General features: G+C 52.6%; 1 protein-coding gene across 2 annotated transcripts in view; it reads right to left on the bottom strand.

The window, feature by feature from the left end:
* The window catches only part of PADI2 (peptidyl arginine deiminase 2), a gene marked incomplete at both ends in the record, with an annotated part of 43,992 nt that extends 31,969 nt beyond the window's left edge, over nt 1-12,023 (bottom strand). Inside the window, one exon of one of the 2 annotated variants that reach the window (XM_079696414.1) lies at nt 11,914-12,023. In XM_079696414.1, the coding sequence (XP_079552540.1) occupies nt 11,914-12,005 (92 nt within the window). The remainder of the gene's footprint in view (nt 1-11,913) is intronic. The other variant, XM_079696413.1, reaches the window with a different exon arrangement.
* Nucleotides 12,024-22,188: the final 10,165 nt, after the last annotated feature.

Raw genomic sequence — 22,188 nt, forward strand, 5'->3', positions numbered from 1 at the left:
ATTCCAGGGTGGGGCCTGGGTATCTGAATTCTTAACACGCTTCCTCGTGTTTCTGACAGGCAACCAGCTTGGGAGCCACCTGGTACTGTATGGGTGGAGGTCTGAGGCTCAGACAGAGGAATGAGTTTGCTCCAAAGACAGTGCCAGGCCTAGAACCCTGTCTCCCAACCCCTGTCCAGCGTCTGAGCTGAAGGCCAGGAGACCTCGGCTGATAGAGAGGAGGCAGGTGTCAAAGCACTGGGTTTGCACAGAGAAGAAGCCTGAAACTCAGGGGTCTTCAAGGGGCAAGCGTGGGCTGGCTCTTTCACAAAGACCCCTACTTTCTGTCACAGCTTTCACAGCTTGGAATTCTGAGAGTTATTCCTTGGGGTTCTGGAGTGGTTTTCTATTGAAAGGGAAATAACTTTGGAATTCTTGAAAAGCCATCAAGATTTCAGGGCAGAAAACTAACTGGTTTGAGCTGCTTGCTATGGACTGAATGTTTGAGTCTTCCCAAATTCAGATGTTGAAGCCCTAACTCCCAATCTGATTGTAGTTGAAGATAGGGCTTTAGAAGGTAATTAAGGTTAAATGAAGTCATGAGAGTAAGGTCCTAATCTGATAGGATTGGTCACCTTGTAAGAAGAGGCAGATGGAGGAGAGGGAGAGAGAGACAGCGGGAGAGACAGCGATCTCTGTGCACCGAGGAAGGGCCATGTGAGCCCACAGCCAGAAGGCGGCTGGCTGCAAGCCAGGAAGAGAGTCCTCACCAACACCCAACCATGCTGGTACCCTGATCTCAGACTTCCAGCCTCCAGAGCTCCGAGAAATAAACTTTTGTTTTTAAGCCACTGAGCCTGTGGCATTTTGTTTCGGCAACTCAAGCAGATTAAGACACTGGCTTAAGGGGAGATAACAGGAAGGACAGGGAGATAGAGGAGGAAGGTACCCAGGGCTGACAGTTTTGCTAAATCTCCAGCCCCATCTGAAAGTTCCTAAAGGCTGAAAAGGGCTTAGAGGGATTTAGGTGGATTCTCATGGGATTTGGGACTAAGATACAGGTACAAGTGTCTGCCTCAAAGGCACACCTGCTATTTTGAAGGTCTGGTGTTCCTGGGCTCCCGAAGAGTTCTCCACTGTGATCGGGCATCAGAATCATCAGGGGGTGCTGTTTAAATCTTCACTTTTTTGAAGGCTACAGATTTGTGGATTCCATTCCCAGAGAGTTTGGCTGGCACGCCTGAGGGGCAGCTGAAGCTGAAAACAGTGACCAGGGTTGAATGAGAGCTTTAGGCCAGTGGTCCTCAAAGTTTAGGAGCAGTAGCAGCGGCAGCAAAAGCATTACCTGGAGGGCTTGTGGAAACATGGATTGCCTGGCCCCTTCTCAGCATTTCGGAAATTCAGTAGGTCTGGAGTGGGGTCTGAGAGTCTGCATTTCTACCACGTGTCTAGGAACTGCTGGTGCCGCTGGTCCAGGGGCCACACTTTGAGAACCACTGGTCTAGATGTGCAGCAACGCACTCTGGTGCTTAGAGCCCTGGGATGAGATGGCCAAGGCCCTGAGTGTGAGTTTGCAGAGGCCCCCAGGCAGGGTCTCTTTGATCCAGGCCACAGACTGTGGGAGTTACTGGCAAAGACCACTGGTCTCGGGCATTGGCAGGAGAGACCACTGGGCAATGGTCAGGCAGCCTGTGTCCAGGGCTGGGAAAGGAGCTTGTAAAAGAAGCTCCAGAACCACTCTGTTTCTTGTCTGTCCCCTTCTAAACTCCTCAGCCCATCATGGGGACACTTGGTGGCTGTGGTCTGCTGCCCTCCATTCACATCCAGCATTAGGAGAGGCACAGAGTCTGGGTAGAAACCCTGGATTGGGAGCACATGTGCAAAAGATATGGGTTCAAGCCCAATTTTGCCGCTGACTTGCTGAGGGGGTCTTGAGTGTGTACCTTGCACCTTCTGAGTGTCCACTTGCCGACCCATAAGATGCAGGACAACCGCCCATCCCTCCTGTCTCTCATTCTTTGGCGGGGACGGGGGGGGGCGGTGCCTGCATTTTGCCTCATGGTATTACCACCGGGTGTCTGTCCTCCTCTGGATTGTAAGCCCCCAAGGGCAGGGTCTGGTCTCCTCCAGGGCCTAGCACAGGGCTGGCACATGACACATACTCAGCAAAGAGGGTGGAGCTTTGCAGGACAGAGGTGAACCTTTTAGAAGCTCCAGGCAGCAAATCCCAAAAGGAGGTGTGGGTACCCATGTGAGATGCTTTTAGGTGGCACATGGATGCACAATTTAAAAGAAGACTTATGTATTTATTAAATGTATTATCTTTTATGGCAATTGATAAAGGTTGGGCATTTATGGTAATCATATAAGATTTCCACTTAAAGTTATAACAAAAATAAGAGTTGGTTTAAAGAAAAATTTTAAGTTAATGGTACTAGAGGTAGAATACGCTTTTGGTAAAAATTACGGGAGTCTGGGCAGTTGTAGGCTCAGATCTAGGAAACATTCCCCTAGTGCAAGTCCTGGGTTTGACCATCAACCTGCTGGTGGCCTTGGGCAAGGCGTTTGTCCTCTCTCAATTTCATCAAGTGTAAAATGAGAGAATGGGACCAGGTCAGAGGTGACTGGAGTCTGGGGAGCACAGAGTGGGCAGGCCTGGACAAAGGGGTAGGGAGGAGGTGCTGAAAAGCTGGGGATCTCTCTGCCAGATCCCCACCCTCCCTTTAAGCAGAGCCACATTATTTCATCTTGTCTTATATAATCGGTTTCTGCATACAACTCTATTTAGAAAAAATTGCTTCATAAACTCACAGGGCAGGATAATCTTTAGGGCCCCGATTCTGACAATAGTGAGATATAAGTGATGCTTCCTGCCACCCTCATTCCTCTGAGCCAGTTAGAAACTAGAGGAGGCCGCAGAGGCTCGGGGGTTAACGCCCCACCCACACAGGAGCTCTGGGGACTCACACCCTCCCACCCCAGCACCAGTCCTGCTCTGAGCTGAGCAAACAGCTATTCTTCCAGCGGCCCTGGCAGAAGCAACAAAGGCATCTATTGTCCCCCGTGGCTCCTGCTGGCTGCCTCCCTCCCTCCCCAGGAAGAACCTCTCAGAATCCCCTGCAGAAACCCAAGAGCCAGGGGCTGCAGCCACCTTGATTGTCCCTGGAGGCTGCAGGGAGGGGCCTAGGAAGTTACAGAGGGAAGTAGAGCAGGGATGGTGGTGGCCATGACCTCCTGCTTATGGGAAAGAGGCTAAAGATATGTAGATGGAAGGACAGGCTAGGACCACAACTGCACCGCCCCCCATAGCCCAGTACCCAGGATGTGACCATGCTCAATATATATTTTGGGAATAAATGAATGAATGGACCCACCCTTCTTGGTTTCCCAAATTGTATTACCAGAGTGATTAAAAAAAAAAAAAAGAAATCAGGTTACTTGCCTGCTTGAAAATACTCAATGGCTCTTCAGTGTCTACCAAACAACAAATCCAAACCCTGTAGCCTGGTATTCGCCCAGCGGCATTTAGCCACCGCATCTCAACTGGACTCCCCAGCCTCACTTCCTGCAACTCCTCCCACCCTCTCAACTCCCTGAATGGTTTCATCTCACCATGCATTTTGCATATGCTGTTCCTTCTACCTGTAGTACTTTCCCCTGACTTCTCTGCCTGGCAACTGCCCATCCCTCTCTGACAACTCAATTGATCTGTCTCCATCCATGTTTATTTCCCCTTGCGGCAGTTTATCTCCTTGAAGGTAGAGATTGGATTTTCTTTTTGTTTCAGCACCTGGCTTAGCACAGACACACGGTAAGTAAATGTTTGCTGCAGGAAGGGCTGGAAGAGGGGACTTGCTTATGTGGTCATTCATTCACTCAACATGTATTTATTGAGCACTTACTATGTGCCAGGTGTATACTAGGTCCTGGGGGGTAGAGTAAAAAAGATAATATGTTCCCAGGGCCCATGGAGCAAATGTTCCAGTGGAAGAGAAAGACTTTTGATGGATTACACAATTATGTGATTACAGCTGTTAAAATTGCTCTAAAGGAGAAGTATGGGGTTCCATGAAGCCCTGGGCTGGAGGTCGAGAAAGGATTCCTGGAGGAAGTGGCACGTTTAAGTTGAGGTTTAAATTTTACACTCTAAACGATAGTTAAGAATTAGTTAAATCAGTGGTTCTTAAATTCGAGTTGCATCGGCAACACCTGAAGAGCCTGTTAAAATACACGTTGTCGGGCTACCCCGAGAGTTTCTGATTTAGCAGATGGGGTGGGTGGGTGGGGCCTGAGAAACTGCATTTCTCTTCCCCTGCCCCAACTTTACTGAGGAAAAACTGACAAATAGAATTGTACGTATTTAAAGTGTATGACGGGATGATTTGATACACATATACAGTGGGAGGAAAGTGTGTTGCTAACAGGCTCCCAGGTGCTGCTGCTGCTGCTGGTGCGGGGACCAGTGTGAGAACCGCTGAATTTGGACAAAGTGAAGAGAGGAAGAGGAGCAGGGACTTCCAAGCAGCAAGGACAGCTTGGGTGACGGCCTGAGGTGGAAGTTAGCCCAGCATGTTCAACAAACTGGAAGGAGGACAATGTGGCTGGAGTTTGGGAGCAAAGGGGAGGGAGAGGGGTGGGGGGAGAGGACCCAGATCATGGCAAGGAGCTGGCCATTCTCTCCTGCGGGCACCGAGGCTTCTGAGCAGGGGAGACGTGATCATTTTTGCACTGCAGACAGATCCACCAGGGTGCAGGGTGGGCAATGGATTCAGGAGGCAACCAAAGGAACTTTGAGCAAGACTGGAAAGTAGTGTCAGAGGTATTGATAGAAGAGGGACGTTCACTGTGCCTGGCCCAAGAGAATCCTGGGTGTTGTGACCTAATATCTGCTCAGCCCCACAAATGCTGTGTGGCCTCTAGGGAGCCAGTCAGCCTCTCTGGTCTTCGCTCAGTCAGTGGGGAGGGTCACCAGCTTGGCCTCGCAGGGCTGGGATGCTCACTCGGCCTGGGACTCGAGGGCAGTACGTGCCTGCTGCTCGCTGGCACCTGGCTCTCCCAGCTTGTCCGCCTGCCCTGGGCCTTGTTAACATCAGCGGGGCTTACTCCACAGTGAGCCCAGCTCCTGGCAGACCGGGTGTAACACCCTGTCCTTGGGTCTTTGCAGGAATCTGAGGGGGTTTGTGGGTGCCAACCTGGCGTGCAACCCTATGGCGAGCACCCTCCAGGAGCCGCCTGGTGTGGTGGTGGCCAGAGGCCTGGGGTGGGTAGCTGGTCTGGACAGGGATGGGTGAAGACGAAACATGACTTTTGTCTTCAGCCAGCCTTCTTCTGTGCCTGGTAAGCTAAGCAGCCTCTCTCACTAGGCACTGGTGCCTCCAGCTGCCCAAGGAAGAAACAATCTAATCTATGGTCACTCCCTCTGCAAACACCTTCAATGACTCCCTCCTGCCTGCAGAACAAAGTTGAACACCTGAGCTTGGCATTCAAAGCCCCAGTTTAAATGTATCCGCCCTCTAGTCTTACACTCCAGGCTACAGAAACTATGCCCTTTCTGCCCCCATGTGTCCCGACTTTCTTGCCAGGTACACTTGCTCCTGCATGGCCTGTCCTGGTCACACTGTGAACCCTTGTCCACCCTTCAGCTAGGTTGCCACCTCCTCCAGGAAGTCTTCCCTGATCCTATCAGCCAGGACTCATCTCTCCCTCCCTTTGCTGGTGCTTCAAACAACACTTAACACTGGTTCAACATGTCTCGCCCATGAACGTTGTAAACTTTCTGAGGCCATAGTTCATTATTATTTGTTTTAATAATATTATAATAAACCCAATACTAATTCCTGATAACCACTTACTGAGTATTATGTACCAGGCACTGTTTCAGGCCCTTGGCCCACGTGACCTCAGTCCATCCTTTCGATAACCCCACGATGCCTGTATTAATGTCATCCCATTTTACAGATGAGCATGTTGAAGCCCACAGAGGGCAAGCACTTGCTCTGAGTCTTAGGGACAGACTGAGATGGGCAGGGTGTGGGGGTAAACTCAAGTGCTCTGAGCTCCGGGCCTGGTTGCTCCCTTCCTGGGAGAGGATCCAGAGGTTACAGTCCTCCTTAAAAGCCCTTCAGGTAGGGACACCTGGTGGGGGAGGGGACTGTCAGGCCTGGCTCAGGAGAGGATCAAATGAGAAGCCCCCTACTTATTTTGCACGTGGGGGTCAGAGGTCCAGAGAGGGGAGACCAAAGGCTGGCTTCCTGCCCTGGGCTCTTGGGTGAGTGACCAGGATAAGCAGGCTTGGGCCAGTCAAAGCCCCAGGCACGGGGTCGGGCCGGGCTGGGCAGGACAGAGTTGTCTCCGAACACTGGCCTCCCCCAAAGTTGAACAGGTGTGCCCGTCCAGCCGGGGGTGGGCACTGCGGTGAGCCCCTGCTGCTGAGCTCAGGCCCTGTGGGTAGGGAGGCAAGGCTCTCAGGGACCCCAGCCATGCAGGGGGCTGTGGGCTCGAACCGCAGGGTGCCAGCTGCCCCTTAGGACCCTGCCGCTCCCCAGGAGCCAGCCTGACGTCCAGGCCCTGAAGCAGCTCCTGGCGGGGCTTCCTTTGTAGAGTCGAGGGCTCTGGGTGTTGTTCTAATTTATGGGGCCACCTGACCTGGCCTGAATGCCACCTCCTGTCATTCTCTCAGGAGCAAGTGCTGCTCTGGCCAAACTCGGCCACATGCCCTTGACCTTCCACCGGCCCGTCCAATGGTATCCATCCCTTGAGGCTGGGGGTGGAGAGCCCAGTGACAGGCCAATGATAGGCCAGTCCACATGCATCCCTGGACACAACCATCCATCCATTCACCCAGCCAAGGAGCCCTTGAGTGACTTGAGGGTAGGAAGTTCACAGGAACAAGGAACACAGTGAGCAGGGAGAGGACGTGCCTAAAACACGAGCCCTAGGGCTTCCCTGGTGGCGCAGTGGTTGAGAGTTTGCCTGCTGATGCAGGGGACACGAGTTCATGCCCCGGTCCGGGAAGATCCCTCATGCCGTGGAGCGGCTGGGCCCGTGAGCCATGGCCACTGAACCTGCGCGTCCAGAGCCTGTGCTCCACAGCGGGAGAGGCCACAACAGTGAGAGGCCCGCATACCGCAAAAAAAACACAAACAACAAAAAAAACCCCACGAGCCCTAGCAGGCGGCCCGGCAGAGCAGTCAAGGGCCCGGTCTCCACACCACCGCCATTTACCAGCCGTGCCATCTTGGACAAACATCCCTTACCTCAGTTTCCCCCCAAAGAGTATCTAACTCATAAAGTTGTTGTGAGGTTTAAACACATGTAAATTATTAAGTACACGTGAGATGCGTGTGCAAGGTGCCCAGAAGGCTGCCTGGTACAGAATAAGTTAGCTAGTAATATTAAGTAAATAATAAGATCTGCAAAGATAAAAACAATAGTCATGGGGTAGGGAGTGACTGGGGCTTTGGGTCGGGCACTACGAAATGGGGTGGAGTCAAGAAAGCTGCTTGGAGGAGGTCACGTGAGCTGAAACTTGCCAGGCTCGCAGAGGTCTGGGGGACAGCGCGCCAGGCAGAGGGAACAGCGCCTGCAGAGGCCCTGAGGTGGGGATGAGGGGGGTGCATTCAAGGGCCAAGAGCATCCACAAAACCAACGTGGCCGGAGTGGAATGCGCGCAGGGGAGTCAGCAGGAGATGTGGGGTCAGTGAGGCGGGGCCGGGCACCCTACGGGAAGGCACCAAGTCCTCGTCGCTTCAGACCGGACTGCTGACCCTCCCTGGCCTTTGCCTAAGGATACCTTCTAAAACACTCAGACCAACCAAGAGACAGAGAGAGGGGGTCTGAGTGAGTTGAGGGAGTGAGATGGGGATGAATTTAGATTCGGCAGGCTCTCCTCCAAGGCAGGACATGTAACTGCCCCATGCCCTGTTTTTCCAGCATTTTGCTACGCTGACGTCTAGGAGCTCCTGCCCTGGTACCCCCTTTCCAATCTTCTGCCAGAGAGTGATGGGTAAGACCCTGCCGGGAGAAATGGCTGGTTAGCCTCTGCCTTAGGGTATCTCAGAGAAAGGGGCACAGGATCACGCCTACTTCCTACCTCATGGGCTCATCACGAGATCAGATGTAATCAGGAGAAAGCCCTGGAGAGGCAAGAGACAGCTGATACCATCATCTCTGCTCTGAAGCTCCTGCAGACCTCAGGGTACGGGTCCTGACCTCTCTCCACCAGGGAGAAGGGGACACCTGCCCAACTGAGAACTCTCACGCCCCTGGACAGATGCATGAACCAGGGAGGGATAGGAGATGCTGTCTGCACAGCCTAGTCTGCGAGAGACTCGGGCAGAGCGCGATCACCCCATTAACTTACTCCGAGGCTGCCCCTCCTCCAGTCCCTCCAGGCTCGGGGGGTGTCCGGCCGAGGTGAGCGGGGAGGGTGAAACCGACATGGGGGTGCCGCTCACTCAGTGTCCTCTCTCCACCTCCAAGCCAGAATCAGATGGGGATTCTTCAGCCCCAGTGGAGAAACGGCTGCCAGCTAAAGGGACCATCAGGGGAGATTGTGCGGACAAGGCGTACATGTGCCAGACCTAAGGTAAGTACACTTCGGGGTGGGAGAAGGAAACAGCAAGTATCTTTAACAATGATCGCCAAGTAAATCTCTAGAAAAAAAAATCTTACTTCCTTTTTTCTGCGCAACTATTTATAGCTTGCCAGAACTCAGAATGTGGCTGGGTCAGGTCATCATCCCCAAAGGACCGGTTTTGCTGGGAGAGGGAGGGTGACCCTTAGGGCCTGCTGAGGAAGGGGCAGGCGAGGCCCCTGCTGTGTGTTTGGAGGGGAAGGAGGTCGTGTGTACATCTCAGGAAGGCGGCCCAGAGCCCTTGGGAAAAGGGGTGGGTGTTGAGGTCTGTTCACTTGCCTCTGTGACTCAGGAGTGAGGCGTCAAGGCACCACTGCCTCACTAACTGGGCCCAGGGTCCACCAGACCTTGTCCCTTGGTGTCTCCTTGGAGATTGGAGCCCCTGGGGGCATCACGTGGAGTCTTGGGTCAGGACCTGTGTCTGGGTGGGGAAGGGCTCAGTGGGAAGTGGAGGGTCAGCTGGAAGTGGGTGAACTCTCCGGGGGCAGTGGGCTCATGGCCTGGGTGGAGGGTGGGAGGGACACATGCTGGGAGGTGCACCCAGTTCAACCTGCTAGTTTTAGGGTCACACAGGCTGGAGTGGAGATTCAGAGCCTGAGTTCTGACCCCCACGGAACTAGACCTGAGTCCTGTGTGACATCAGGCAAATGGCTTCACTACTCTGAGCCTCACTTTCCTCATCTACAAAATGGGACGATCCTAGCACAGCCTCCAAGGTCTGTGGAGAGGAAGAGAGGAGATAATGCATTTGGTCTGTAAGTGCTCACTGATATCTCCTGCTATTAATACTGACAGTCGCTCTTACCACTACAGCTATCAGGAGTAACAATGACCCAGTCTCCTTAGTTTCAGAAGGGGCTTCTGTCCACTAGACCAGTGGTTCTTAACTGGAGGTGACTTGGCCTGCCAGGGACTGCTGGCATTGTCGCAACTGGGGAGTTGCTACTGGCATCCAGAGGTTAGAAGCCAGGGATGCTGCTAAACATCCTACAATGCACAGGACAGCCCCTGGCAACAAAGAATTATCCAGCCCCAAATGAGGTAGTGCCGAGGTTAAGAAGCTCTGCTCTAGACCTGCGCTGTTCAGCACATACAGTGGCCACCAGCTACCTGTGGCTATCGAGCGCCTGAAATGCGGTTAGTCCGCATAGAGGGGGGCTGTAAATATAAAACACACGTTGAATTTCAAACACTTAGCAAGAAAAAGAGGATGTAAACTAGCTCATAATAAGTTTTATATTGATTACATATTGAAATGCTAATATTTGGGATATATTAGGTTAAATAAAATATATATTATAACTAATTTTACCTGCTTATTTTAACCTTAAAAATGTGGCTACTAGAAAATTAAAAATTACACATGTGGCTCTATTTGTGGCTTGCATTCTATGTCCGCTGGACAGCGCTGGTCTAGACTGTACTGCTTCTCTTGGGGGTGGTGGAGAGTTTTAGGTGAAGTGCAGGTGGGAGGTGAGGGTCGCTGGGGCTGCGGCTGGTTTCTTGAGAAAGGACAAAGGGGATCGTCACACGTCTGCCTCTGCCAGAGTCCACATCTCTGCTCCCTGCCCCTAGGCGGGCTGGGCCTCTCTCTGCCAAGACAGAGGGCGGGCAGGGGGCCTGAGCCTGAACCCCTTCTTTACTCCCCACTCCTCAGTGGAGGCACCATGCCAGCCTTTCAGGCTGCACTAAAAGTGCCCCAGTGAACAAACAGGCGGGTATGGTGACAGCTGAGGCTTAGAGACCTGAGTGTCCTGGCTCCCGTCCCACTCCCTGGCAGTGCCTAGTTAGGACTGGGGGGGGGGTGGTGGAGAAGGGAGGGGAGCGCTCCCAGGCCACTGAGGCCTGGACCACACTCCACTTTTGTGTTATGACCTTCAGAAACCATCCCTGAGGTTTTCATGTGGACAACTGAAGCCAGGGGCCAATGAGTGGAGAGGGTCCCTGGTCTGCACGGTGACCAGGCCCTTTGCTCTCAGGGAAGACCAGTGTCTGATGAGGAAGAGGCTAGAGACTGGCCAGCAGGGCCGCCAGGGCCACTGGAGGTGACAGAGACAATGGGCGGGAGGATGTGTGGGAAGACACAGGGATGGGGTTTGGTGGGGGGGCCTGAGAGAGGCAGGGGGCTCCAGATGACAGAATGATTTGGGAGCAGTAAGCCACCACTTTGGCACTTCCAGCTTAGCTCAAGGCACAGAGAGGTTCAGGGGACTTGCCCAAGGGTATCAGCATGGGGTCTCCACCCCTGGGTCCTGCATGCTCCCTCCTCTCAGCACTGACCCCTCCCACGCTAGCAGTGGGGGACATTTCAAATGCTTGGAACAGGGGGCTGCAGGATCCCCCCCCTGGACTCTCCACCCCTTCATTCACACCAGCCACGCCTTCGCAAGACCTGCCCCATGCATGGTGGGGAGACGGGTCATTGCACTTGGCTGCTTCCTGGGGGCTGGGGGTAGCAGGGGATCCCTGACTTCAATTCCACCAGCCCAGGTCCCGCTGTCTCAGAAATCCTGCACCCCACCAGAGTTCGTGGACAGGAGAACAGGGCCAGGGGGAACAGCATCCTGAACAGGAGAGCGCCTCTGACAAAGACTCCACCTCACATCCTCGGTCTGGGGGAACAAGGTCCCTCTCCGACCCCAGAGTGAAGTCAGGGGAAGGCATCTGGGGACAGGGAGCTCAAGGCCAGTGCCTGGCGACAGGCAACCACCAGCAGCCCCCACAGGGCGAAGCTGGAGCCTAGGCAACCCCTAGGGCCAGATTCCGCCCTTGGGCAGCTCCCCTCTGGCCCCGCCCCAGCCCCTGGCAAATCCTGGGGGAAGCTCAGCTGATCTGGGAGTGGAGGGAGGGGTTGGGCTGAGGCGGGTGGTGAGCCAGGAGGGTCTGAGGGCGTAAGGGAGGTGCTGAGGGGAGAGCGGGGAAGGGAAAGAGGAGAGGATGCTGGGGAAGCTGAGTGGGTGCTGAGGTCGTCCTGGGAGAGGGGCTGGAGAGGTGGGAAGACTCTGGTGAAGGGTCTGGCGCCTGGAAAGCAGTAGTAAGGGTGCTGGGGCTGTGTCAGGGTGTCTGGGAGGGCCTCCGGATTCCGGGGAGGCTGACACAAAGTTTGGGGGCTGTCAGGTTTCTGGGCAAGGTTCTTAGGATTTCTGGGCGCGGGGGCGTCGGATGGGGGACGACTCGGGCTGGAGGCAGGCTGTCCGTGTCCCCAAGTCTGGCGAGGGTCTCAGAATTTCTTGGGCCCAGATTTCGGGCCGAGCCCGGAGTCGGAGGGGGTCTTGGGCCGGCGCGGTGGCCCGGCTCACCTGTAGACATCGGTCCAGAGGTGCGTGCCCAGCACGTACACCGCCTCCACGCGGCTCCCGTACTGCAGCCGCACCGTCCGCTCGCGCAGCATCTTCCCCGTAGTGCCTGGCCCTGTGCCCGTCCTCTCTCGTCTGGGTCCGCCTGGAGCACCTGCCGCAGGTGACCCTCCAGCAGTCCGCAAGCGCCGCGGGCCCCGCGCTCCGCCTTTATCCTGCTGCCGGTGGGCGGAGCGGCCCGTCGGCCTCCTCTCGCAGTGGGCTGTGGGCCCGTCCGTCAAGCGTGGCCACGCCCTCCACAACTCTTCCCCCAGGCCCCCGGCCCTCGCCCCTCCCCCACCTCCAGGCCCACCCCAGCCCTCCCCCTCCCCCCGCCATGGTCTGAGTGATGTCAGCAGTTGCCAATTTCCTACTTTCACTGGTTGATTTGCTCATTCTTTCATTCAACATACTTTCAGTGGGCCCCCAGCTGGCCGGCGCCAGGACACAGGGCCAGTCGCCCCTCCGGGCGCACCCCCCCCCCGCCCCCGGCCCTGCGGGGCAGATAATGCAAATGTGGAGCTGTCATAGGGGCGGGGACAGGAGGCGGTGGCCCAGAGCGAGTGGATGCGCTAAACCAGTCCAGGGTCCCGGATCTAAGCCTTCTTAAAGGAGGGGTTTGCAAACTAAGGGGAAAGGAGGAGAGGGAGCTTCCTGAGCAAACGGGAAAGCCAGATGCAGCCTGCTCCCTCTCCCCCTTAGCCCCCCAACAATCAGATCAGTATTACAGAGGGAAAGTGGGGAGAGGGGTGGCAGTGGGGAACTCAACAGCCTGCAGGGCCAGAATGCCAAGCCAAGGCACTGGTGGGTGGCGACGGGAGCCTTGGCATGGCTTCCTCAGAGAGGAATGGTTGCCGGTGGAAGTGAAGGAGGCCATCTAGCTGCCCTGGATGGAGGTGCCCCTGGGCAGGGTCCATGAAGACCCCTGCTGGGGCTGCTGAGAGTGCTGGAGAGAAGGGGATTGATCTGACCACTGTTGGTGGACTGAAATATTGATGTTGCAGTGGAGGGATAGTGAGGGGGCACCGTTCTGGCCTGGGCCACTGGGCAAAGGACGGTGCCCCTGCAGAGGTCAGTTCGTGTCTTGTGGAGGCTGAGCTTCAGAATGACGCCCAGTGGGAGCCTGAAGCACCCCCACCGAATCCCAGACCCTTCCAGCTCTGAAGCCAAGCCAGGGCCTGTTCAGATAATTCACATAAGACTAAGTGGTCCTTGGTAGAAGGGGCAGGAGCTGAGGTGTTCCTGACAGGGCAGAGGTTCTAAGGAGGACGTGGCAGGCTGGAGGGGATGCGTGTTTGGGAAGGGGGTACGTCTGCTAGGGGGATGGGAACCCTGGGACGGGGTGTGTTTGAATAAGAGGGTCGGGGTTCACAAGGGCTCAAGGCTGAGACACACCCAGACTCCTGACCCCAGCGGCCTCCTCGAGGCAGCCCAAATTAGGAGATAGCCAAGACCCCAGCTGTTTCTGGGTAGCCGGCACCTAGGAGAAACGTGGGTGGGCAAGGAGGAAGGCCTGAATCAGGCTAAGGGGGCATCTGTCCTCAAGGTGCACAGACCCAGGGAGATGCTGGTAGCTTTTGATGGGCTCCCACGGCCGCTGAGTGCACCGTCCAATCAGGAGGCAGGGTGACCACCTGCCAAAAAGGTAAAAAACTTGTGCAGCTCAGAGCTGACTTCGAGGCCTCCGAGGTGGGCTCTTGTCCCGGCATCCCTCTACCAGAATTACTTTTGAGCCCCTACTATGTGGCAGCTACGGGGCGTATGCCAGGGTCCCCACCTTCCTGGACATCATAGAACACAGCACCCTCATTTCACCCACTGGGGCCCAGGGTGGGGGGAGAAGCACTGCACCCTGACCTGGGCCTGGGCAGGTCATCCCAGGAGCAGGGGAGTGATAACATCAGGCAGAGGTGGTGATGCCAGGAGAGAGCGAATAACAGTGGGCCCTTAATGCATTCTTTCTGTGTGCCAGGTGCTGTTCCAGCGGCACTTTTCATGCGTTGGAATTAGATCATTATACCCTCCCAATAACCCCACCACTTTACAAATGAAGAAAGCGAGCCGCAAAAAGGTTCAAGAATTCACCCTTGGTCTGGTCTCATAGCCCCTAAGAGCGGCAGAGCCAGGATAGGAACTTGCAGGGGTGCGGTGGGAGGGTTGGGGGTGGACGGCAGGGGCAAAGCGGGTAAGAGCAGGGAAGGAATGTTGTCTCTTAACTGGCAGAAGAGGAATCCCAAGTTCTAATCCCAGCCCCGCCTTTGTGGAACCTTGGACATTTCACCCAGCCTGCCATTTGGAGCCTCATTTTCCTCATCTGTGAATGAAGTGATCTCTCCGCCCAGGTGTAAGGATGACATGACATGAGACAATGTACGGAAAACACTAGCACAGTCTCTGGCACAGGCGAGCGCTCAAGAAATGAAACTCCCTCTTCTTAAAAAAAAATCCCACCCAGGCCCGGCTGACACATGCTCAGGCCTCCTGTCCCTGGCTCGGGGCCTGTAGTGTTGGGTCACAGCGCCTGGTTGGTGGGATGGGAGCCTCCGGGTGCCCAAAGGTTTAAAATAGCTGAAGTGGTCACAGCTGTTGGTGGATTCAGGGCCGGAGGTCTCAGCCATCACGGTTGCTCCCCTGGGGCCCAGAAGAGCCACGAGGCATCTCATTGTGCCTTTTGGGGAAGGCTAGCAAAGAGCAGGCTTAGCTCGGGCCAGTTCTGGCACCAATCTGCACCTCACACCCCCAACTCAGTCTGGCTCCTGCCAAGCAAGTGGCCAGAGAAGCTGGGCTGGGAGAAGCTCGTCAGAGCTGTCTCTCGCTGTGCCAGGCCTTGGGGGGACCGGTGAGAAGACCCAGATAATTCACGGGCCTGCCTTGTCCTCAAGTACACTGATGGCATCATACATGCAAGAATTTAAAAAGGAAGAAATACACAAGTAATACCTGATCATTTTCTCTTTTTTTGGCCTCTCCGCTTGGCTTGTGAGATCTTAGTTTCCCGACCAAGGATCGAACCTGTGCCCCCAGAAGTGGAAGGGCGAAGTCTTAACCACTGGGCTGCTAGAGAATTCCCCTACCTGATCATTTTGGAAAAATAATTTTAAAAAAGGTCTCCCATGACCCCAGGGCTAGAGATGAGCATGTGAACACTTTGGCATGTGATCTCACAGGGCCCACGCAGAGGCAGTCTGATGCTGCTGGGGGTGACTGCACTTACTGAGCCCTAGGCTGGGCCAAGAGCTGCTCTAAGGGCTTCACACCTCTTAGCTCATTTAATCCTCCCAATAACCCTAAGAGCTGGGAGCTATTATTATCCCCAATTTGCACAGAGGCATCAACCAGCCTGGCGGTGAAGAGCATGCATGACCTTTGGACTTGGCAAACCTGAGGTCAAGTCCAGCTCAGCCCCTCAGTAGCTTGGGGACCTCTCTGGGCCTCGATTTCTACCTCTGTATAGGAGATACTAGCAATACCCAGCCCACACGGTTGTAAGGAATAACCAGCTGATACACAGCAAAATGCTTAGTGCATTAGGACTACAGACTCAAGTCCTAGTAGATGATAATTATTTTCTATGCCTGTATATAGTTCAGTTTTTGTAAAAATAGGCTTCTGACTGTACATGCTATTTCATATCACACTTTAAAGGCCTCTGCAATGTGTCACAAGCATACATTCATACCCCTTCATGTTGTGCAGAACTTCAGAGTCTGCAAATCAAAGCAAGGTTTTAATTAGCCGAGAAGACTCAGAGAGGGACAGAGATGGTGCAAGGTCCTCCAGCCAGAGAGCAAATGAAGGAACCCAGGGCACAGAGTGGACATTATTCAGTGAACCACTGTGTGCCAGGCTGCACCGTGTACCAGTTGGTCTGAGATGTGAAAACAGGCAGCCATAGTACGGCTGTGGCCTTGAGGGAGTGGGAGGGCAGGAACAGGGGGGTGCCCTGTGATCACCTTGAGACACCCCTGAAGCCACCCAAGCAGATGGCTGTGTCTAAGATCCTCAAATACAGAAGCTCTGGAGGGGCCACTGAGCCAGGGCCCTGGGGGCCCAGAGGAGGGGAAGCAGGGCTGCCATGAAGAGTAAGGGGATGGAGCTGGGTGTCCAAGGTGAGACCAGGAGGGTGGGCTGGACATAGGGAGGGGAAGATGAAAGAGTGTTCCTGACAGAGGGAAGTACACATGCAAGGCCTGGTGAGTTCCATCTGGCCAGGGCCGGGGATGGGGAGAGTCTGGCCTGGCCATGGCCATGTCACACAATGCCTTATTGTATAAGTCACGAAGAGGACTTTTGGCTTTACCTTAAGGTCACAGGAAAGCCTAGGAAGGACCTTGAAACATGGCCATGACATGATGCATGCTTTAGGAAAATCACTCAGGCTGCCATGGGGAGCCGAATCCAACAGGTTCTGATGGGAAGTCAGAGTGGTGAGGTGATGGGGGCCTGGACCATCACAGGAAAGCCTAGGAAGGACCTTGAAACATGGCAATGACACAATGCGTGCTTTAGGCAAATCACTCTGGCTGCCATGTGGAGCTGAATTCGACAGGGATTTTGACAGGAGGCCAGAGTGGTAAGGTGATGGGGCCTGGGTCATCATCCCCAAGGCAGCTACTCTGTGCCCAGGGACCTCCTCTCCCCCCAGCTCTGCCCTCAAGAGCAGCTCCCCATACCCTGCACCTTTCCTTGGTCCCTCACATCCCCTTTTACCCAGCAAAGCCCACTCTCTCATCCCACTCCTTTGGAAGGGTTCCCTGGCCAGCCAGTGAAGGATGGGCTCTGGTATGGGGCATTAATTTTGCTCCTGTTCCTGCCCTTGGTCCTGTCTGATATTCCACTTAGGAGGAGGGCAGAGCTGGGGTGTTACATTGTTATATTTATGCAGTGACGAGCCAGGCGGTTATTCAGCTGCTAATACCACAGGTATTCAGAATGAGGGACGTGTGTCCTGCTCTATACTCACCCTTCAAATCCTTCCGGGGCTACTGTCACCTACAGAAATTTATTTTAAGGAACTGCTTCATGCCATTGTTTGGGTTGGCAATTCTGAAGTTTGCAGAGTAGGCCAGCAGGCTGGCTGGAATTTGGGAAGAGTTGATGCTGCAGTCTTGAGTCTGAAATTTGCAGGCCGGAAACTCAGGCAGGGTTTCTATGATGTGTTCTTGAGGCAGAATTTCTTCTTCTTCTGGAAACCTCAGTCTTTGTTCTTGAGACCCACCCACACTAGGCAGGGGCGGGGGGGAGGCGGGGGGCGGGCGGGGAGGCGGTGACTTGCTTTACACAAAGTCTATTGATTTATTTTATTTTTTTTTTTTTGGCTATGCCAGGCGGCCTGTGGGATCTTAGTTCCCCAACCAGGGATTGAACCCAGGCCCTCAGCAGTGAAAGCTCTGTGTCCTAACCACTGGACCACCAGGGAATTCCCAAAGTCTATTAATTTAAATGTTAATTACATCTAAATAAAAAATACTTTCATAGCAACACCTAGCCTGGTGTCTGACTAAAACAACTGGGGAGCCAGAGCCAAGCCAAGTTGACAATTAAAGTAGCCTTCATGGTGCCAAAAAGTGGGCTAATGCTCTGATGCACGAGGTCATTATTTATGGAGCACTGACTTCTTACCAGGCATTCTTTTTTTTCTTATTGAAGTATATTTGATTTACAATGTTGTGCTAATTTCTGCTGTACAGCAAAGTGATTCAGTTATACATATATATACATTCTTTTAAAAATATCCTTTTCCATTATGGTTTATCACAGGATACTGAATATAGTTCCCTGTGCTATACAGTAGGACCTTGTTGTTTACCCATTCCATATATAATTGTTTACATCTGCTAACCCCAACCTCCCACTCCATCCCTCCCCCAACCCCTCCCCCTTGGCAACCACCGGTCTGTTCTCTATGTCTGTGAGTTTGTTTCTGTTTCATACATAGGCTCATTTGTGTCATATTTTAGATTCCACATACAAGTGATATCATATGGTATTTGTCTTTCTTTTTCTGACTTGCTTCACTTAGTATGATAATCTCTAGTTGCATCCACGTTGCCACAGATGGCATTATTTCATCCATTTTCATGGCTGAGTAATATTCCATTGTATATAGGTACCACATCTTCTTTATCCACTCATCTGTCAGTGGACATTTAGGTTGTTTCCATGTCTTGGCTATTGTGAACAGTGCTGCTATGAACATAGGGGTGCATGTATCTTTTTGAATTATGGTTTTGTCTGAGTATATGCCCAGGAGTGTGATTGCTGGATCATATGGTAATTCTCTTTTTAGTTTTCTGAGGACCCTCCATACTGTTTTCCATAGTGGCTACACCAACTTACATTCCCACCAACAGTGTAGGAGGGTTCCCTTTTCTCCACACCCTCTCCAGCATTTGTTATTTGTAGACTTTTTAATGATGGCCGTTCTGACTGCGGTGAGGTGATACCTCATCGTAGCTTTGATTTGCATTTCTCTAATGATTAGTGACGTCGAGCATCTTTTTCATGTGCCTATGCTTGCCAGGCATTCTTGCTGCAACCCCAGAGGCACCCTCACTTTACATTCCAAAGGGTAAATTGACTTGCCCATCATCCTATCGTAGTCACTGAGATTCAAACCCAGCTCAGTGGGAGGACAGAACTTGGATTCTTAATCCCTCCACGCCCCTAAAGCAGAGCTACGAATGTGGACCTTGAAGAAGATGTGATGGGTCAAACCTCTCAAGAGCTGCCATGGGGCCGGATTAAGCTGACCGGTCTGTGTAGACCTCTGCTGTCCAACATGGTAGGTAGTTGTTGCCACCTGGGGCTACTGAGCGCTTGAAATGTGGCTAGTCCAAATTTAGATGCACTGGAGGTGTAAAATACACAGATTTCAAAGACTTAGTGTGCAAAAAAATAAAAAAGGTAATTAAAAACATATTGACTACCTATTGAAATGATAGTATTCTGGATGTATTGGGCTACATAAAAATATTATTCAAATTAATTTCACCTATTTCTTTTAATTAAAAAATTGTGGCTACTAGAAAATTGAAAACTACATGTGAAATGTGCACTTGTGTCTTGTATTATATTTCTATTGGCAGTGCTGGTCCAGACTCTTCTAAACTGTTAGGCAGGAAATGTGGCCACCTTGTTTGTGATCATCCCTCCTGGGTTGAGTCTTGGTGCCTGGGCATAGTACATACATATTTGGTGGAGAGAGTGGAATTGCTCTGGAGTTCCCAGAGGGCATCAGTGAGGTCTGTGACAAGAAGATACAGAAAAGAAAATGTGGTGGAGGATGGAAGAGGTTAGTGACCACAAGGTGGCGCCAGATCCCCACTTTAGAAGCAGGGAGGAGGGAGGTTTTTCCTCACCTGAGAAAAGGTACCAGCCAGCGTGAATCTGCGAGATCAAGGATGCCTCCTGTCTCTGTCCAGCCTCACTCAGCTCCTTCCTTTAGCTTTTGGGACCCTCTCCCCCACAGGCATTTGGGGTCAGCGTTCAGGGACTCTGTGTGAGGTCCAGTCCCTTAAAGTAGGGTCCCCTCCCTGGACAGAGGGGCAACTGAGGCCCAGAGAAGGGGGAGTGAGGCCTGAAGAGGGGCAGTGACCTGCCCAAGCCTATTGGTAGCAGAGTCAGGTCCTTTGAGCCTCATCCTTTATGGCTGTCCTGTTGCCTTAATGCCTTGGTCCCTTGAGCCTGGGTTGTTGATTCACTCTAACAAGCTTAATAAATAATCACTGAGTATGTGCCAGGCATTGGGCTGGGCAGGAGAAGGTGAGTGATCTATAAGACATGTGTGTACACATACGCACACATACCCTTTTATAAGAATGCTTCTTAGGCATTTATAACTACCTGGACGTAGGTGCTATAATTATTCTTGTTACACCCCATGAGATGGTTAAATTCTCCATCTCTAGAAGAAGTCCTCTTACATTTAAACCCCAGCTCTGACCCTTGCTAGCTTTTGAGACCTTGGACAAGCCATTTTACTTGAGTCTTGATTTTCTCATCTGTGTAATGGGGTAACAATGACCCCACTTCCCAGGTTGTCATAAGATTAAATGAGATAGTACATATAAAGGGCCAGGCACGTAGAAAGTGCTTGATTCATCTTGCCTGTGGTTTTTTTTTTTTTTTTTTTTGCGGTACGCGGGCCTCTCACTGCTGTGGCCTCTCCCGTTGTGGAGCACAGGCTCCAGACACGCAGGCTCAGCGGCCATGGCTCACAGGTCCAGCCGCTCCACGGCATGTGGGATCCTCCTGGACCAGGGCACGAACCCGTGTCCCCTGCATCGGCAGGCGGACTCTCAACCACTGCGCCACCAGGGAAGCCCTTGCCTGTGGTTTTAATAGTCATCAGTCAAGGCCTCTGCTGACCAGTGCTACAGCAAAGGCATCAGCTAAGTACCATGGAGGGAATGCACTGACAGCTTAGTGAGCGTTCCCTGGGAAGAAGATCCTGTGGCAGGAATTCAGTTCAAGTTGTTTATTTCAGAGGCAGTGGCAGGAAACATCACTAAGGGAGCGAGGAATTACGGCGGTAAAGGTTAGGGAATAAAGCGATTTACCTTGGTGGGCAACTGCTGCTGTGGAGCACTAACTCAGTCATCCCAGCGAGGGGCGAGGGAGCTGGGGTGTTCATCCTCCATCCTCCAACTGTACCATGGGTGGAGGGCTGCGCCTGGGTGGGGGCTGGGGTATTTCCCCAGCACTCCTGGTTTGTTGTCTGCTCAAAGAGAAAGCCTTCAGGCAGAGATACAGGTGCTGCTGGAAGAAGTCTGGCTGGTATGCACAGCCTCTGCTTCAAGAAAGAAGGGAGAAGTTAATTCAAGTTGAGGAAAGAAGGGAAGGCTTCATGGAAGAGGTGGCCTTTGAACTCACCTTTGAAGGTTGGGTAGGAGTTTGACAAGCAGAGATGGGGGAAGGGTATTCCTGGCAGGAGGCAGAGCACAGCCAAGGAAAGGAAATGTGGAGGGGTAGGGTAAATTGTGGGGGAATATTTTGGGGGCAAAGCCAGGAAAACAGTCCCGGGATAAGCCATGGAGGCCTCCATTGCCAGGCCAGAGAGCATTCTGGCTGGATTCTTTGGGCAGTAGGGAGCCATGGAAAGTAGGATCTCTCTCTCTGCTGCAGGTGAGGGTAGGTGGGAGGGACTTCTGAGAGCAGGTGGGAGGCTGTACTCCAAGTGACAAGTGATGAGGGCCCAGATGGGACAGTGGAACTGACCTTAGGGACAAACTGGAGGTTGAAAAACTTTCCGGGGTGGGTCCTAGAAATCTTGGAACTTGGAGCCCTTTCTGTCCCTCTGCTGCGTAGAAACCTCAGGCGAGCTCCTTTCTGAGTGGCTGTCAATGGCTTGCCATATGCCCAGCTTCCAGCAGGAGGCACCAATGACACAAGGAACCCTCAGCCTCAGCGCTCAAAGAAGGAAGAAAGAAGGGGCTCGTTCTGTTAGCTAATTAGACGGATTCTGTTCTTTAGGTGGAAGTCTGCGATGACACAGCCAGGAGAACCCTGGAGTTGGGCAACGTGGATTTGAATTCTAGTGCTGCTTTACCTTTCTGTGTCTTCACCTTTCCATGTTGCCACCTGTAAAATGCGGATGATTGAAAGCATCTTCTTCACATGACTGTTAAACCGATGAAATGAGATAAAGCACATAAAGCCCCTGGTACATAGTAGGTGCTGCTGTTACTGGTGGGCAGGGTCTGGATACAGCATTATCTGTGAGGGCTGAAGCCAAGAGGCTGGTTGTCTGTAGAAGGTGACATGAGCAGTCCAGACACCCGAGGCCTCGCCAGAGAGTGCCCAGTCCATCTGGACAGTCTGGCGACTCCTGTGAGGACCTCAAATCACTGGGAAAGTGGGAGCAGGTGACCTGATTTTTATTTCCACAGCTATTGTTACATGAGTGTCAACGTGAGTTTTTGGTGTCCTTGAGGGTGGCTTTTCTGAGTAGAAAAAAGTATTCGGACTCTCCTTTGGTTTTCAAAAATTGTTAATTTATGATGTTCAATTTATTATATTTATAAATTCAACAATCTCACTTTAGTCTTTGAGTTAGCTTAAAAATCTTCTTTTACGAATATAGCAACTTTTAAAATAATTTTAAGGGGGCATTGGATGAATTTTTTTTTATAATCTTGGTTAATTAAACAGGCTTAAACATCTTAAACTACACTTATAAATTTAATATATTCAATTTCTTTTTAAAATACTTGCTTTAATGACAAAACTCTCTCAAGC

The sequence above is a fragment of the Hyperoodon ampullatus genome (assembly GCF_949752795.1).
Source record: "Hyperoodon ampullatus genome assembly, chromosome: 2".
Classification (NCBI taxonomy): Eukaryota; Metazoa; Chordata; class Mammalia; order Artiodactyla; family Ziphiidae; genus Hyperoodon; species Hyperoodon ampullatus.